The following is a 14,961-nucleotide window of genomic DNA, read 5'->3' as shown; positions in this document are numbered from 1 at the left end:
TGGCAGTTAACACAAACTCTTCACTTTCTTCTTTATTTGGGATTAGATGCTCTGTAACTAATCTCAAATGTGCCAAAATCTGGGCTGTATCAGTTACTTTTCTCCATTTCTTTTTCTTCTTGATTTCTTTCTCGGCTTGAATAAAAAAATTATTGTTTTCTCTCTTCAGCCTGCCTTGTTAACTTCAACGGGCCTTCAAGGGGTCAAGTCTTCTCCTGACTGCGGAAAACTTGATAATATTTCTCCCCGAATGAATTCGTCTTTCCAGGCTCTCTCAGCGCAATTATCAGCCACGCGATAGAGACTGTTAATAATGGACTCTATGCCGAAATTTTACCACAGAACAGAATTCTCCGTTGGCCTTGGGCAGGATTTTACGAGCATCATCCGAATGAGGTTGTAAAATCCTGCATGTAATCTCTCCCAGTCTTTGGATATTGAATATTTAAATTTTAGTTTGAATTTTGCTCTCTCTGTAATGGTTTTTTTTAAAGAAACTAAAATAAACACCAAAAGCTTTGATAACATCTCTATATGTCTTCCTGTTTTCATTTATATCCTGACTGACCAGTATGTCATCTGCATTACTGCCTACGGCATACAGTAAGATATTGACGTACTACTTGCTAGTCTTTTCTGCAAGTCCTGTACATGCCAATTCTGAGAAGATTGAAGCAGTCTGGTAAAAGTAGGACTTTTTTTTCCAGGTCTTCCGTTAATCATTGCCTTCTGTTTAGTTTGGTTTTCCCAGGCTGACCTTGTCCTGCAGTTATTTCTGTTGCTGCTACTTCCAGTTGCTGGACTTTTGACATTGATCCCTTTGTTACATTTTCGGCTGTCATCATCTGTGATTATTGTTATGGATGTTAGATGCAGTGGTCATGGGATAATGCTGGAGGCAAGGCTGTTGATAAACTTTACCTTGGCAACACGGTGGCATTGCTGCCTCTCAGCGCCAGGAACCCAGGTTCAATTCCTGGCTTGAGTCATTGTCTGTATGGAGTTTGCACGTTCTCCCTTGTCTGCGTGGTTTTCCTCCAGGTGCTCCAGTTTCCTCCCACAGTCCAAAGATGTGCAAGTTAGGTGGATTGAACATGCTAAATTCTCCATCAGTGTACCCGAACAGGTGCCGAAGTGTGGCAACTAGGGGATTTTCACAGTAACTGCATTGCAATATGAAATGTCTACTTATGACAAATAAATTTAAAAAGACTTTTATTGAACATTATATACTGATCATGAGGCTCTACGTAGAACTATGCCTCTCCATGCTCTGTTATCATGAGATCCCTATTTACATATTTAACAGTTCACCCTTTATGTTACATTTGGCATTGTTCATTCAGTTGGATGACCTCTTGTTCTATAGAATGTGTAATACATCACATCAGCCATTGATTTATGTTGATTGACTATTCATTGTATATGCTTGCTTATTTTAATTCACCTTCGAATTTTGGACAATAGTATTTATTTTTTCAGCAAGCAAAGTTGATTTGTAGCAATGTTTCAATTTAGTTTTGAAATTGTATTTGAATACAAACTGAACAAAGAATTTAGGAAGGTATGATACAATGATCTGTTGGTATTAAGTATTTTATTATCTAATTTTTATGTTTTCAGAATAATTTGAATTCATTGGGTAAATAATGTTTTCTGAGAAAACATTATTGATAGCAAGATTTGCCATACATAGTGAATGTTACTTGCAAGCCCAATCCCCCCTTGAAAGTTCTTGGGTTACCCTTCTACAGCTGCCAACACACAGGACTTCCATTCCAAGAGCAACCGTGCCAATGCGACTAAAGCACAAGGCAAGCTTCACACTGCTGTTAACTCAACAAACCTCCAATCTGGATGTACTATTTTCTCCTAATTACCTCCAATCTGGATGTACTATTTTCTTGTGTAAATAGGACTTTACAAAAGACAAGAAACAATTAACTAGGCAAGGAATAGTTATGAATATTCATTTATGACTTTCACATATTAATAAGAGTCCTGAAATTTGATCACTGTACTGTGTATGTAGCACAGTAAGAAAGAAAACCATGCTGGGGAGGTTGTTGTGTGGGTTGGGTTGGGTTGAGGGATATCAGTTTGGCTTGGATTGGGGGGAGGGGTTGAGATATCCTGTGTGGAGTAGGGATGGGAATACTGTGGTGGCAGGTGCTTAGTGGGGAGAGGAATCCCCTGGGATATTGGGACTTCTGTGGACGTTTCCTTGTGTGACTGGTCTGGGTATTTAAAATAGTTGCTTTGAAGTGAGAAGTAGTTTTATTTATTCTAACCAGTAACTATTAGCGTGTCGCTGCTAGAACTATCCGATGTTAGCAATTTAAATTACTTTGTTGGATGGTTCCCAGTGCAGCACAATTATCCAAAGGAAGTTAGTGCTTTTGGACCATTGCCGTTTAAACCCTTAACTGGGATCTTCCAAGAGATATTCCCCAGCACATCTTTGAGGTATCCCCTATTCAGCGCTGGGGAGCCAGGAAGTTACAAGCCAAATGTGGCAGTGAATTTCATATTCCAACCATCCTTTGTGCACATAATCTTATGTTGAAAGCAGCTTCGTCTCAAATTACTTTGCACTAGACAATGATGGTGCTCTTAAAGCTGAATTCTTGCTTCCTCAATCTCCAGAAGCACTTAAATTGCAAACATTTAATGCACTTAAAACTTCAGCAGTCAAAACAGGTAGAGATTAATTACTTGCTAATTCAGCTATAATTTATTGATGTGTTTGTTTTCTAGCTGCTGCGGAAGAAATAAGCAACATGGAAAAGCTGATGCTCGATTATGTTTCTATGGACCGAGAGCTTGAACAGTTCATACAGGCTGTAGATGATGTCACACACCAGGTAAGAGATCAAAACTGCTTTAATGATGGCTTTATATTTCAGTACTTTTTTGAGCAGTTCTGCTATAAAAATAAAGTCACCATAGTCCCAGGTGACCATAGGCTGACTGGTGGTGATTGAACTTCAGGATCACTACACCTCAAGTGGGCGTCAAGGTTGAGAAGATGGCCTTTCATAAATAACTTCAGTCGGTAAGGAAATTGAACCCGTGCTGTTGGCATCACTCTTCTTCACAAACCAGCCAACTGAGCCAAACAACTCCGCCCCCCCGTTCTGCAAAAATTACTTGGATTCCTAGGTCTTGTAAAATCTGCCTAATTTTTATTTGAGTGGCTGGGTAGGACTGTTATCTATCCAATTGTAAGTCGAAAACCACCTGTAGTAGTTTCTTTTCTTGCTCCCACACTGTTACCCCTGGAGTCTCCAAACTTCTATCCTCGCTCCCCACCTCTTACTGTTAGTCTGTTGCCCCTTGGTGATATCATTTGAAAACAGTGTTAAGTTTCACTTGTATGCTAACGACACTGAGCTCTACCTCACCACCACTTTTGAGCCCTCCACTGACTCTAATTTGTCATCGTACTTGCCCAACATCTGGTCTAGGTATGCAGAAATTTCCTCCAAGTGAATATCGAAATGATTGAAAACATTATTCTCAGACCTCACTAAAAATTTCATTAGCTAGTTACTGACTTCATCTCTCTCCCTGGTGTGAAGATACTGTGCTTTTAAGAAATATGCCTTTAAGAAATGTTCTTTATGTCATCTTTCTTGTGAAAGATACGTTAAGGGTCAGCTCTGTTAAATGGTGCCACTTTTTCTGCTCCAGGCAGCCTACCTGCTGAGAATGCAGAAAAATAATTGCTCCTAGATATTGGGATGTTTGTTTTAATCTGAGCTATTACAGTTTTGTTTTTTTTTGGGTTGCCCTCTCAGATTTCAGAGTAGGGTTTAACTAGGTTGATTGACAAGAGTGTGTCATGTGCTAATGGGAGGAGCTAGACTTACAGTGGAAGAAAAAGGCAGTTTCTGCTTGGAATTACAACTCCTCTCTGGAGATTGAGGTCTAATCCCTGCTAGAAAATAGTTGTCTCTCTCTCCGGAATTGTTCTGGAGGTTTGAGGACTAGCAGTCCACATACCAGCATATAAGTCTGTTGTTTGCTAACTGATTTTGAAGAGGGGTTTACCGCTATAAGAACTATTGCTTAAATTGGAATTGATAGAGATAGGCTAGCAGTTAAGAATCATATCTTGGCATTGGCTAAGATCAAGTGGAGTATCGACATGCTGTGCTTGGTTGAAGTCATTAGGTTACATTTTAGCTTCATTTGAAGCAATTTTTAAAAGCGGCATCTCAGCCTTTTGGCTAAGATGCAAATGAGATCAAGCCTTGGAGGAGAAGCTGTGCCTACTCCAATCAGTTTGGATCCTTGGATCATGTAGATCAAGCCCAAGACAGGAGGTGAGACCCTGTATTGTCAGCTTGGATCGGGAATGTCTCAACTTGTTGACACTCTGAATTGGATTTGATTTGATTGAATTAGAATAAAAAACAAAAAAAAGTATTTCAATTGATAAAAGTTATGCTAACTTTTTTGTTACAGTTAAACTGTATTGTTAAATAAAGCTTGCTTTAATAAAGTTTCCTCGTGGATCAATAGAATCACACCTGGAGTGAAACACCTTATCCTCATACTAATGCCAAAATCAAAAATAGTTGGAGTCTAGTCTAACTTTGTAATACATCTTGGAGTTTCTGATCTGGTCCCTAATACTGGACACCATTTGAGGCTGAATCAATCCATACACAACTTTGGCATTCTATTTGACTATGTGATGACCTTCCAAGTGATATCCATTCCATCACCAAAACTACCTCATCCACTTTTTGCCCCATCATCTGTTTCTGAACCTGCCTCACTTTAAGTTGAAATTCTCAACTTGTTACCTCTAGATTGACTGTCCCAATGCTCTCCTGGTTGGCCTCCCATTTTCGTAGAGTCATGTTCATCCAAAAATGCTGCTGCTTGCATTCTAACTCTCCCCAAGTCCTTGTTTACCCATTCGCCCCTGGATTTGCTAACCTACATTAGCTCCTGGTCAATATTGTTTCAGGTTATAAAGTTCTCGCCCTTGTTTCCAAATCCAACTATGACTTTGCCTTTCTCAATCTTTATTATGTCCTATAATCAACCAACCCTTTGAGATTTCTTGAATATCCCTGATTTTAACTATAACGTCAACTATTGTGGCCCTAAGCAGTGAAATCGCTCTGTCTCTCCAGTCCTCTCTTTTCATTTAAGACACTCCTTCAAACGTCCCTCTTTGACCTCATCTGTTTTTATATCTTCTTATGCGTTTCAGTGTCATAGTTATTTTTGATAATGCTTTCACAAAGGGATTAGGACGCTTACCCTTGTTAAAGGTGCTACATAAAGACAGGTTTTTTTTAGCAGCTTCCTAAGCTGAAGAAATGATGTATATTTGCCATTCATTGCTATGTATCTTACTATGATGTAATTTCTAATTCCTGAGGAAAGTACCTACATAGACAAGCTGAGGCATGAGTAGGCACATTTGGTTCCAAGATCACCGGGGCGGTGCGGTAGCACAGTGGTCAGCACTGCTGCTTCACAGCTCCAGAGACCTGGATTCAATTCCAGGCTCGGGTCACTGCCTGTGTGGAGTTCGCACGTTCTCTTCGTGTTGACGTGGATTTCCTCCAGGTGCTCTGGTTTCCTCCCACAGTCCAAAGGTGTGCAGGTTAGGTTGATTGGCCATACTAAAATTGCCCCATAGTGTCCTGAGATGCTTATGTTAGAGGGATTAGCGGGTAAAATATGTAGCGATATCGAGTAGGGCCTGGGTGGGACTGTGGTCGGTATAGACTAGATGGGTAGAAGGGCCTCCTTCTGCACTGCAGTGTTCTATGATTCTATGATTCATGTTTATATTAATGTTGTGGGTGTTGGTTTCTCAGAATGACATCTGGTAGCCTGATGTACAGCACTTGTGGCAGAAGCTGTGTTATATATTTAAGTGGTTGCTTTAAGAGCGGGTCACATGATTTGATGGTGATGTCATTGGGGTGTTTCACATGCTTCTGCTTAGTTTCATTTTCTGCTCTGTACAAGCAACTGCTCCTTTGATAAATCTGTTGTGATTTTGAATTTATGTGTGTAAACTACATATTGTTTTGTTCAAAACACACAACCCCGAACACAGTTAGGACATTAAGCCTGTCCATTAAAGATTGCTTCTTCAGCCATTAGCACAATTAAGCCATATGAAGACAGCCCATCTGAAATGGTTTGTCTTGTGTCCAACGTCATTCATAGATGGAGGCATGCAGAAGCTGGGTAATTTTTCTAGAATTATCAATGGGAAATAAAACAATGTCAATCTGGAAAGCTAATGTTGAAATGCATTCTTTGTGTCAGCATTGATTCAGTATCACTTGGTTCTGAATTAGAAGATTGTTGGTTTACGCCCCATTCTAGAAACTTATTCACTTAATCTTGACTTGACACTTGAGTGCTGTGCTGAGAGTGTTGAACGTTCAAAGGTGCCTTCCTTTGAGAGGTCAACTGCCTTCCCTCTCAGGTAGACGCAAAAACTTCCATGTATGTATTTGAAGAGGAGAAGGAGGATCCTTACAGGTGTTGGCCAATATTTGTACCCAGGAAACATCAACAAAACAATTTAAATTGGTCAGTTATCTCATTGCTTTTAGTGGGACATGACTGTACGCAAACTGGCTACTGAATTTCCCAAAATTACCATGTTTGTACAATGGTTGTGATACGCTTTGAGATGTTCTGCAGTCATGAAAGACTTAGTTTGTACGTGGAACAGTAACTTAGTGGTTGATGTTTTTCTGGACTTGGGCTTTAATGAGTAACCTTATGTCAGGATCATGTTTCCAGTTTCTTTGTGAACTGGGCATACTAGCTGATATTCTGTGAACATATCAAATTAGCAATAGATATATTTTTGAAAGAAGGTGTTTTAAAACAAAATCCCCTTCCTCATTTTATTTTGCTCAGTCTTATGGCAACTATGTTGTTTATGTGTTTATAGTACTGATTCTTGCTGGTTTTAACAATTTGTAGGTTTGTAAATAAATGTCTGTTTCTCTACTTTTATTTTCTGTACGTTTTGACCCACCCTTGACATTTTCTTCTGTCGTGACCTTCATGCTCCAAAAAAAGTTTATTTTTTGCAAGGTGATCTGTCACTAAATCCTGTTCCCCCTTTTAGCAACATTCCTTTCACTAATTCCCTCACATTCTTAATTACCTTTGTCACTGCTTTTTATGTCATTTCTGCTGTTATTTATGAAACTGCTCCCTTTCCTCAGCCTGTAGTGTCCTCATTCCTTCCAAACAAACCACCCATTATTCACATTAGTGCAGTCCTGCTCTTTCATTCAGCCATGCAAACATGGGCATTCCTGTGGCATAACTGATCTAGTCACACACAGCTAGATTTGTCTTAACAATGTTACATATTATTGTGATTTGCTTTTTGCCAGTCAAAATGGCCTACTATTTCAGGATCGCTCTGCACTTCAAGGATAGCTCTAGATTGTTTTTCTCCATAAATTGTCCCTCTTCCTCCAGTCTACCCATTCCTCACTCCACAGTTATGAAAATAATCAGTTCAACTGCCATTACCTCCCCTTCCCCTTTCTCCACTGCCTTCTACCATTTGTTCCAGTCCCAGTCCCCTCCAGTTTTGCACTTCAGCCTAATTTCTTGCATGAAACCCACTTCCCATTTAATTGCCTCCTCTTCCACATGCCACTCAATTATTCATTCTTGTCTCCATAATAGGGATAACAGAGTAGTTAGCACTGATGCCTCACAGTGCCAAGAGCCACGGTTCGATTCGCGGCTTGGTTCACTGTCTGCATGGAGTCTGCAAGTTCTCTCCGGGCCTGCATTGGTTTCTTCCGGGTGCTCCAGTTTCCTCCCACCGTCTGAAAGATGTGTTAGTTAGGTGCATTGGCCATGCTAAATTCTCCTGCAGTGTACCTGAACAGTATGGTGACTAGGGAATTTTCATGGTATCTTCATTGCAGTGTTAACGTAAGCCTACTTGTGACACGAATAAATAAACAAATGTAGCTGGCGCATCATTAACTACCACTCTCATCTGTATCATCAGCAAAAAGCCCATCTTCCATTCACCTGCCCTTTTGCATCTTAAGTTTCCATCCTAAGGTTCTGGCAGTGTTTTTTTTAAATTCATTTGTGGGACATGGACGTTGATGGTTGGCCAGCATTTATTGCCCATCTCGAGCTGCCTGAGGAGAGTTGAGAGTCAACCTTTCTCCATTGCTATGGCTCTGAAGTCACGTGTAGGCCAGACCAAATAAGGAAGGCAGATTTTCTTCATTAAAGGACACTAGTGAACCAGATGGATTTTTCCAACAATCAAGAATGGTTTCGTGGTCATCAGTAGATTCTCAATTCCAGATATTTTTTATTGAATTCAAATTCCACCAGCTGCCGTGGTGGGATTTGAAGCTGTGTCGCTGAGTTTCTGGATTAATAGTTTAGCGATAATTCCACTAGACCATCACCTCCCCCATCACGAATCTTCAACAGTAGCCCACATCTCCCAAACTTCCTTGCTGGAATTCTACCATCCCACCTGCCACGGAATTAGAGTGGGCAAGGGGCGGATAATGGAAATGTCTGCTGACCTTGGGCAGAATTTTCTGGTCCTGCTCAAACGAGGTCATAAAATCCCGCCCTTTGTTTGAATCACTTCAGTGCAGCATTCACCAAGAAAGTTCTGACAAATTCACAAATGATATCCTTTGTTGTTGTGATCATGGTTTCCTTATTGACCTCTCCATTTCATATGAAATGGCTGACCATGCCCATTACCCTCCTCCTCCTCTTCCTCCTCTCTGTTACCTGGTTCAGTGGGACTGCCCTCATGTGGTTTCATACCTATCTTTTCAAAGTCAGCCAGCATGTGCTCCACAATATCTTTTCTTTTGTTGTCCTCCCACAACCACCTCTGAAACTGCTCTCAACACCCCTTCCCGCACCTTGCTGTTGCCCTAACATCTACTCATGGCTCCTCTTGCTCTATGTCTGTTCAATAGATGACATTATTTGCAAGATTGAATGCTAGCAATTTGCAGATATATTGCTCCATCACAGGCATATCAGGAGTGTGATGGAATATCCTCCAATTACCTATATCGGTAAAGATGCAACATAACTCAAGAATCTTTATACCTTCCACGACAAAGCAGTCTGCTTCATCAGCAGGCTATGCACCACCTTAAACATCTACTGCCTTCCCCATGTGTGCATTATAGTGACCATCTGTACTACCCATGGCTGCACTGTAGCAATTCACCAAGGTTTTTTCAATAATATCTTCCAAACTGACCTACACCACGTAGAACAACAAGCTACAGCAGATGCACGGAAACATGATAACTCCAAATTTCCCATAGCCTCAACATCCTGACTTGTAATACATAGCTATTATTGTCATTGGCTCAAAATTCTGGAACCCCCTTCTGCAGCACTGTGGCCACACCTTTACCACTGGGACTACACCAATTGAAAAAGAAGGCACAGCTCCACCTCAAAGGCAGTGAGGTTTCGGCAATGAATGCTAGTAAGCCTATATTGTGCAAATTAATATTTAAACTGAAACATCCATTATCCTACAAAAAAGATTGATTCTAAAACCCTCCCCAGCCACTCACTAATGTTAAACCAAGCCATATGAAACTGTGGCATCCTGTTTGCTTTCAGGCTGAGCTTAAAAGCCATGTCCTATCCATTAGCAAGACCACTTAATTCCACTTCCTCTTTGCTTATCTCAGCCAGTTTGATGCTGAAACCCTTAAGATATTTTGTTCGCTCTGGGTTTGACCTCTCCAATCACTTTCTTCTTCCACCATCCACAGACTCTTCTAAAACTCAGCCAGTCATATCCTGTCCTGTTTGACATCTTCTGCTTCCTGCTGTTCTGCACTGGCTCTTCACTCCGACTCAGTCAGAAATACTCATTCACATTTCCTGGACAGCATCATCCCACTCTGCACCATTTGCAACCTGTGTCAGCTTTTATCTCCCTTTGCATCCTCTTCTGTTTCAGATCATTTGAGCTTCCCAGCCTTCCATCTCCTAATTATTACTGGTGGGACATTTAGCTGACTTGACCCCACTCTGGAACTCACTGACCCTGTATCTTTTCTTTAAAAATCTTCTCAAAACCATTATCTTTGTGTAAGCGTCTGGCATCTTAATTAATTAAGTAGCCTGTTCTTGTATTTAGCAAGATCTGGAGAGCATTCAGGCTTCAGCTCATAAGTGACAAGTGACATTTATTTCATACGTATGCCAGGTAATGATGATCTGAGTGGAGCATGGTTTACTGTTGAGTAGAAACTTAACTGGGCCAGCCACATCAGTAGCATAACTGTAAGAATACGCAGGCGTGGTGTTCTGTGGTGAATTACTCATAAATGGAAATGCATTGTCGTTCTTTTATCATCACTGGGTCAAAACCCTGGAACTCCTGCCTAACAACACTGTGGGACTACATATATTATATGGACTACTTCTATTTCAGAAGATAGTTAACTGCTTCCTCCTTGTGGATGATTTAGGGGTGAACAATAAATGTAGGTTTTGCCAATTATACCCAAATGAAAGAATTTAAAAAACTCTGTTGCTCAATTCTTTTCCCCCTATTTTCATTGTGCATTGACATATTTTCTGCCTTTTAAAACATCATGATGTTGTAAGTTGCTGCACTTAGTTAATCATTTGTGTGTTTAATTTCCTTTTATGATTTGATATTAAATTATAATGCGCTGTAGGCAGATAAAATTGGAGAAATACAAGGTCAGTCTATGGATTATAAACCATTAAACCATTTGGATTCAATTTAGAATCATAGAGTCCCTACAATACAGAAAGAAGCCATTCGGCCCATTGAGTCTGTACCGACCACAATCCTACCCAGGCCCTATTCCAGTAACCCCACACACATTTATCCTGCTAATCCCATGACACCAAGGTCAATTTAGCATGACCAATCCTCCTAACCTGCACATCTTTGGACTGTGGGAGGAAACTGGAGCATCCGGAGGGAACCCACACAGACACAGGGAGAACATGCAAACTCCATTCAGACAGTGATCCAATGCTGGAATTGAACCTGGTCCCTGGACTGTGAGGCCGCAGCACTAACCACTGTAAGACAAAATTTGAGAATTTTGATTTTGTTAAAAAAAGGTACGTGACCTCAGATTTTCTATATCTTTTTCCCGACAGAAGAAAGCGAAAGAGAGAATGTCTGGGGTGCATGGGGCCCTTAATTATGCTGGCTGCTTTGCCGAGGCAGCGGGAAGTGTGGACAGAGTTAATGGATGGAAGGCTGGTTTGCGTGATGGATTGGGTTACATTCATGATCTTTCATAATTCCTTGCGGTCTTGGGCAGAGCAGGAGGCGTACCAAGCTGTGATACAACCAGAAAGAATGCTTTCTGTGGTGCATTTGTGAAAGTTGGTGAGGGTTGCTTCACATACTTACTTAAAATATTAAGTTGGAAAGTGTTCAATATTTTCTAAAATTACTTAAAAGCAGTGGAACTGTGAAACTATTGTTACAAAACATTATCTATGACCTTCTCCAATATATTTTCACACTTGCCACAGTGTAAGGGAGAGAGAGAAAAGGCTAGGTTAATGCTTCCACTGAAGTAGCAAAACTGAAGAATGTCACGTGAATACATTAAGCATTTGCTATTACACACAATAGTATGTTCTAGGCTCGGTGTTTATCACATGGGAAGGTGAGGAAAAAATCCACCAAAACACCTTCTTTGACGTTCCCATAAATAGCACAGGGCAGGCAGCAGAGGGTGGTACTTGTGCTTCATTTGAGATATTATCTGCATAAATGTTCTTTTAGATCCTGTGTAATAATTTAGATGTGGACCTATAGTTTACGTGAGATCCGTTTCACAGCAGTATTATCAGGCTTTTTTGCAATGTGTGCATCGATGCTGTTACCATTTAAAATTCAAATTTAGATTCTAAACTTTTATCATTTTTATTTTATTTAAACTCCTATAGTAGAGAGAATCCAAGATGAGGTGCCACTTTGTGCGTTGGTCATTTTATTTTGTAGTTAATAGATTAATAGACCAGGTCCACCAGGGAAATAGAAACCATGGACTGGATTTTCAAACTAGGGGTCAGGAACCTAATGCCTGGGGAGAATTTTTGGATCTTGACTGCCTCCCGCCACCATTTTGAAATTGTAGTACCTTAATTGCACATGAGGCGAGCTCAAGCATCCTATTAGTGGTGTCGAGCATCTCCAGGAGGCAGGGGCTGCATGCAAAATGCCTGTGGCAAAGGCAGATGGCAGCCATGATGGGACTTGCTGCTGCATCTCCAAAGAGAGCTGGAGGGCCAGTAGTATTACCACTGAGTAAAGTGATTGTATGGCCAAAATAAAGGTAATGTGCACAATTCTGCACAAAATATGTTCCAATAGTTTGATTTAATCAACTAGAAACAAGCTTTCAGTTCTCCCCGCTGCTGTTCATCTAATTCTGCATTGATACTTTTCCTCTTGCTCTCCTTGGCCTGTTAATAAATCCTTTGTGGAGTTTAATTGGTGGTTAACATGAGGAGCACAGATCAGCTAGATAGTCAATATCTTTTCCCAAAGGTAGGGGAGTCTGAAACTAAAGGGCATAGGCTTAAAGTGATAGGGGAGAGATACAAAAGTGCCCAGAGGGGCAATTTTTTCACACAGGGGGTGGTGAGTGTCTGGAACAAGTTGCCAGAGTTAGTAGTAGAGACGGGTACAATTTTGTCTTTTACAAAACATTTAGACAGTTACAAGGGTAAGATGGGTATAGAGGGATATGGGCCAAATGCGGGCAATTAGAGATTCACAGCACGGAAACAGGCTTTTCGGCCCAACTTGTCCATGCTGCCCTTTTTTTAAAACCTCTAAGCTAATTCCATTGCCCGCATTTGGCCCATATCCCTCTATACCCATCTTACCCATGTAATTGTCTAAATGCTTTTTAAAAGACAAAATTGTACTCACCTCTGCTACTACCTCTTGCAGCTTGTTCAGACACTCCCAGCCCTTCCTTTCCCTCTCATTGGAAATCATGGTGTATTCTACATGTGTAGACATCCAGAAGCAACCTCTTGGAATGCGATTTTTAAATTGCACCCAGTTCCTGATCTGTCAGCAGTGGGAAATCCAGCCCAAATCTCGAGTACTCACAATGTCAATGCCATTTAGTTTTTTAAAATTTCAAACAAATGGCCTCACTTTATATTAGTCACTGCAACTATGTGGACTGAAGAGGAGAAAGTTCAAAATATAACATTTATAAACTTGTTTTCTGAAGAAAAACCTTGCTGAATTTATTTTCTAAAAACAACCTTGCTGAATTACCTTTTGATTTAGTTTTAGATAGAAGGTTAAATAGAATGTGTTTTGAAAGCTTGCGGAATTCAATTGCTTCATTACTCTGCCCACGCTATCCATTCACTTGACCGCTTATATGTTATTATTCAGTCCACTAACAGATCTAAGTCATATCCCTTGAGTCTTCATAATGTATCCTGTACTTTTCTCTTTGTAAAGCACTACAGTCTGGCATTGTAGGTGATGTGTTTCATTGAAAAAAAATGAACAGTCGTGACATTGTTTTAATTATGATGAGAAGATTTATGACTCAAGTCAGCTATCACTTAACACCAATTTGTAAAAATTGGTTTTGAAACTTAAAAAATCAAAAATAAATTAAATGCTTGATATAAATAAGTTTAATAAGAAGTCTCACAACACCAGGTTAAAGTTCAACAGGTTTGTTTGGAATCACGAACTTTCAGAGCGCTGCTCCTTCCTCAGGTGAAACTTCTTACTGTTCCCACCCCTGTCCAACGCTGGCATCTCCACATCATAAATAAGTTTAAATTGTAAATGTTGTCCTGGAAGTTGATGCTGTCAGTTCTTTGTACTGGTGACATTAATTGCGCTTTTGGAATGGTTTGAATGGATTAGGAAAATTTGCATTTAACATTCTGTTTTGGAAACGTTATCAATAACAAAATAGAGCGGTCAAAATGCTTTATATTCTTCTTCAATTACTGCTTCCATCTTTTTGCCATTTCTGTTTTTAACTCATCTCTTTACCCTTCACCCCCATGCTACTGAAACTCATTCGAATATTTTGGCAGCTTTTTGACTTTTCTAATCCAATGCTTACTCAACTCCCAAATTCCACCCTACCTAATCTCAAAACCACCAACAGTTCAGCAGACCACATTATACTCTGCACAAAATCCAGTTTGTTTATAACCCATGTCCTTGTTAATCTCTCTAAGCATAAAACCTCAAACTTGTTCTTGTCGTAAAGTCCCTCCACTGCTTTGCTTTTCCCAATCTTTAGAACCTCACTGAGCTCTAGTATGTCCATGTCCACATCTACCAGTCTACCTTGAACTCGTGCCACCTTCTGCTCTAGCAGTGGCTTCAACTATTGTTGCTATATTTCCTCCCTACAAGTCTTTATCACATCTCTTCTCACCTTCAAAGTCTTCCGCAATACCTCTCTCTTTAGCTAACTTTCACCTGATTCCTTTGATTGGCAGTGGCATTGCAGGAAAGCTTTCTAATTAATAAATTTGCCTCCAGTCGATACTTTGGCCTTATTTGAGACAACAAACAAAGAACAAAGAACAACACAGCACGGGAAACAGGCCCTTCGGCCCAACGAGCCCGTGCCGCCGTCCCACTGTCTCAGTGACCTATTCATGATTTTAGTCTACACCTAACGTGCGAGGATCAGGGAGGTCCAATTTAGGGACAATTTAGTACCCAATCAATCAGCCTAAAAGCACATCTTTGGGGGATGTGGGAGGAAACCGGAGCACCCGGAGGAAACCCACGCAACCACAGGGAGAACGTGCAAACTCCCACAGACACAGGCCCAAATCCATGTGTCCGCACAGCAACAGAGATAGTCTCTGAGCTGTCATCATTTTGATTCCATTCAAGATCATAAGATAATT

The 14,961-nt window shown here is 40.5% G+C and overlaps 1 protein-coding gene across 1 annotated transcript in view; it reads left to right on the top strand.

Moving 5' to 3' along the window:
• The window catches only part of nsmce2 (NSE2 SUMO ligase component of SMC5/6 complex), a 176,625-nt gene that overhangs the window by 21,957 nt on the left and 139,707 nt on the right, over nucleotides 1-14,961 (top strand). The window contains exon 3 of the mRNA XM_080194841.1: nucleotides 2,758-2,864. Within this exon, the coding sequence (XP_080050967.1) occupies nucleotides 2,758-2,864 (107 nt within the window). The remainder of the gene's footprint in view (nucleotides 1-2,757; nucleotides 2,865-14,961) is intronic.

The sequence above is a fragment of the Carcharhinus amblyrhynchos genome, chromosome 8 (genome assembly GCF_965287045.1).
Source record: "Carcharhinus amblyrhynchos chromosome 8, sCarAmb.v2.hapA, whole genome shotgun sequence".
Lineage (NCBI taxonomy): Eukaryota > Metazoa > Chordata > Chondrichthyes > Carcharhiniformes > Carcharhinidae > Carcharhinus > Carcharhinus amblyrhynchos.
The sequence above is the reverse complement of the archived record's forward strand: the minus strand, read 5'-3'. Positions and strand labels throughout refer to the sequence as shown.